Raw genomic sequence first — 1195 nt, forward strand, 5'->3', positions numbered from 1 at the left:
CCGCCTGCGCCGCCGCCAGCTGCACCTGCAGGAGGCAGCCGCCGGTGGGCGGTGAGCGGTGGCGGCCTTGGCGCGCCGCATCGCCGTTGTAGGAAGAGGCGCCGCTGCGGCGAGGCGCGCGCCTGCCACGAGTCTCCGATGGCGCGCTGGTTCGGGTCGAGCCGCGTGCCGCCCTGGCCGGCGAGGAGCGTCACCCAGATCTGGCCGTCGCGAGAGAGGACGGAGGCGGCCGCCGCGCAAAAGTCGCGCAGGAGCGCGCGCTGCCGCTGGATCTGGTTCCGCCTGCGTGGCTCGGGCGGCGCCTGCGGGAGGTTGAAGACGACGCGGTCCCACTCCTCCGACGGGTAGCGGCGGCTCAGCTCACGCGCGTCGACGCCAAAGTCGCATCGCGCACCCGCTGCGCGCACTCGCGCCAGCGCCTCCGCGGCGCGCGGATACCGCTCGTGCAGCTCCATCTCCTCCTCGAAGGCGGTCGCGGTGACCTCGATGGCGCCGCGCTGCGTGGCACAGAGCGCGGCCGCGTAGCTGAAATCGGCCTCGCCGCACAGCAGCACGCGCGATGGGCCCGAGAGCGGCTGGACGCCGAGGTCGAGCAGCGTGGGGAGCCGGACCAGCATGGAAGGTAAGATTGGAAGGTAGGCTTCAGGGGCGGTGCGGCGAAGCGGGGCAGGATGTTTTCTTTTTTATGTGTGGTTCATGAAGAGCCAACGTAAAAACTGTTTTGACCGCGCAAGACAAAGGGTGGCTAAGGGCTCTGCCCGCAAGGCGCCCGCGTCGCTGACGCGGTACAGTACCATTGACTAATCCCGAATGTGTGTGTACACACACACACACACACACACACACACACACACACACACACACACACACACACACACACACACACACACACACACACACACACACACACACACACACACACACACACACACACACACACACACACACACACACACACACACACACACACTAATCCCGAAGAAGAAGAGTAACTAACTCTTTACAGATACAGTGGGTTGCGGGCATTAAGAAACCTTACCATTAAGAAACCCTACCAAGCGATTTCCGCGAAATTCTAAGAAACCACGGCGCGCCGAGACTGGAACGTTTCGGAATTAAAGCATGCGCGACGCTGCCTCTTTGCACCGCTCGCTCGCGGCGGCGGGAGACATGGCCGCCGATGCGGCTCGCACTC

General features: G+C 64.2%; 1 protein-coding gene across 1 annotated transcript in view; it reads right to left on the minus strand.

Annotated features, from left to right (window-relative positions):
• Positions 1-617, minus strand: part of EMIHUDRAFT_102166 (hypothetical protein) — a gene marked incomplete at both ends in the record, with an annotated part of 2844 nt that extends 2227 nt beyond the window's left edge. The window contains one exon of the mRNA XM_005771878.1: positions 130-617. Coding sequence (XP_005771935.1) covers positions 130-617 — 488 coding nt within the window. The remainder of the gene's footprint in view (positions 1-129) is intronic.
• Between the last annotated feature and the right edge of the window lie 578 nt (positions 618-1195).

Source organism: Emiliania huxleyi (assembly GCF_000372725.1).
Source record: "Emiliania huxleyi CCMP1516 unplaced genomic scaffold EMIHUscaffold_37, whole genome shotgun sequence".
In the NCBI taxonomy this organism is placed as follows: Eukaryota; Haptophyta; order Isochrysidales; family Noelaerhabdaceae; genus Emiliania; species Emiliania huxleyi.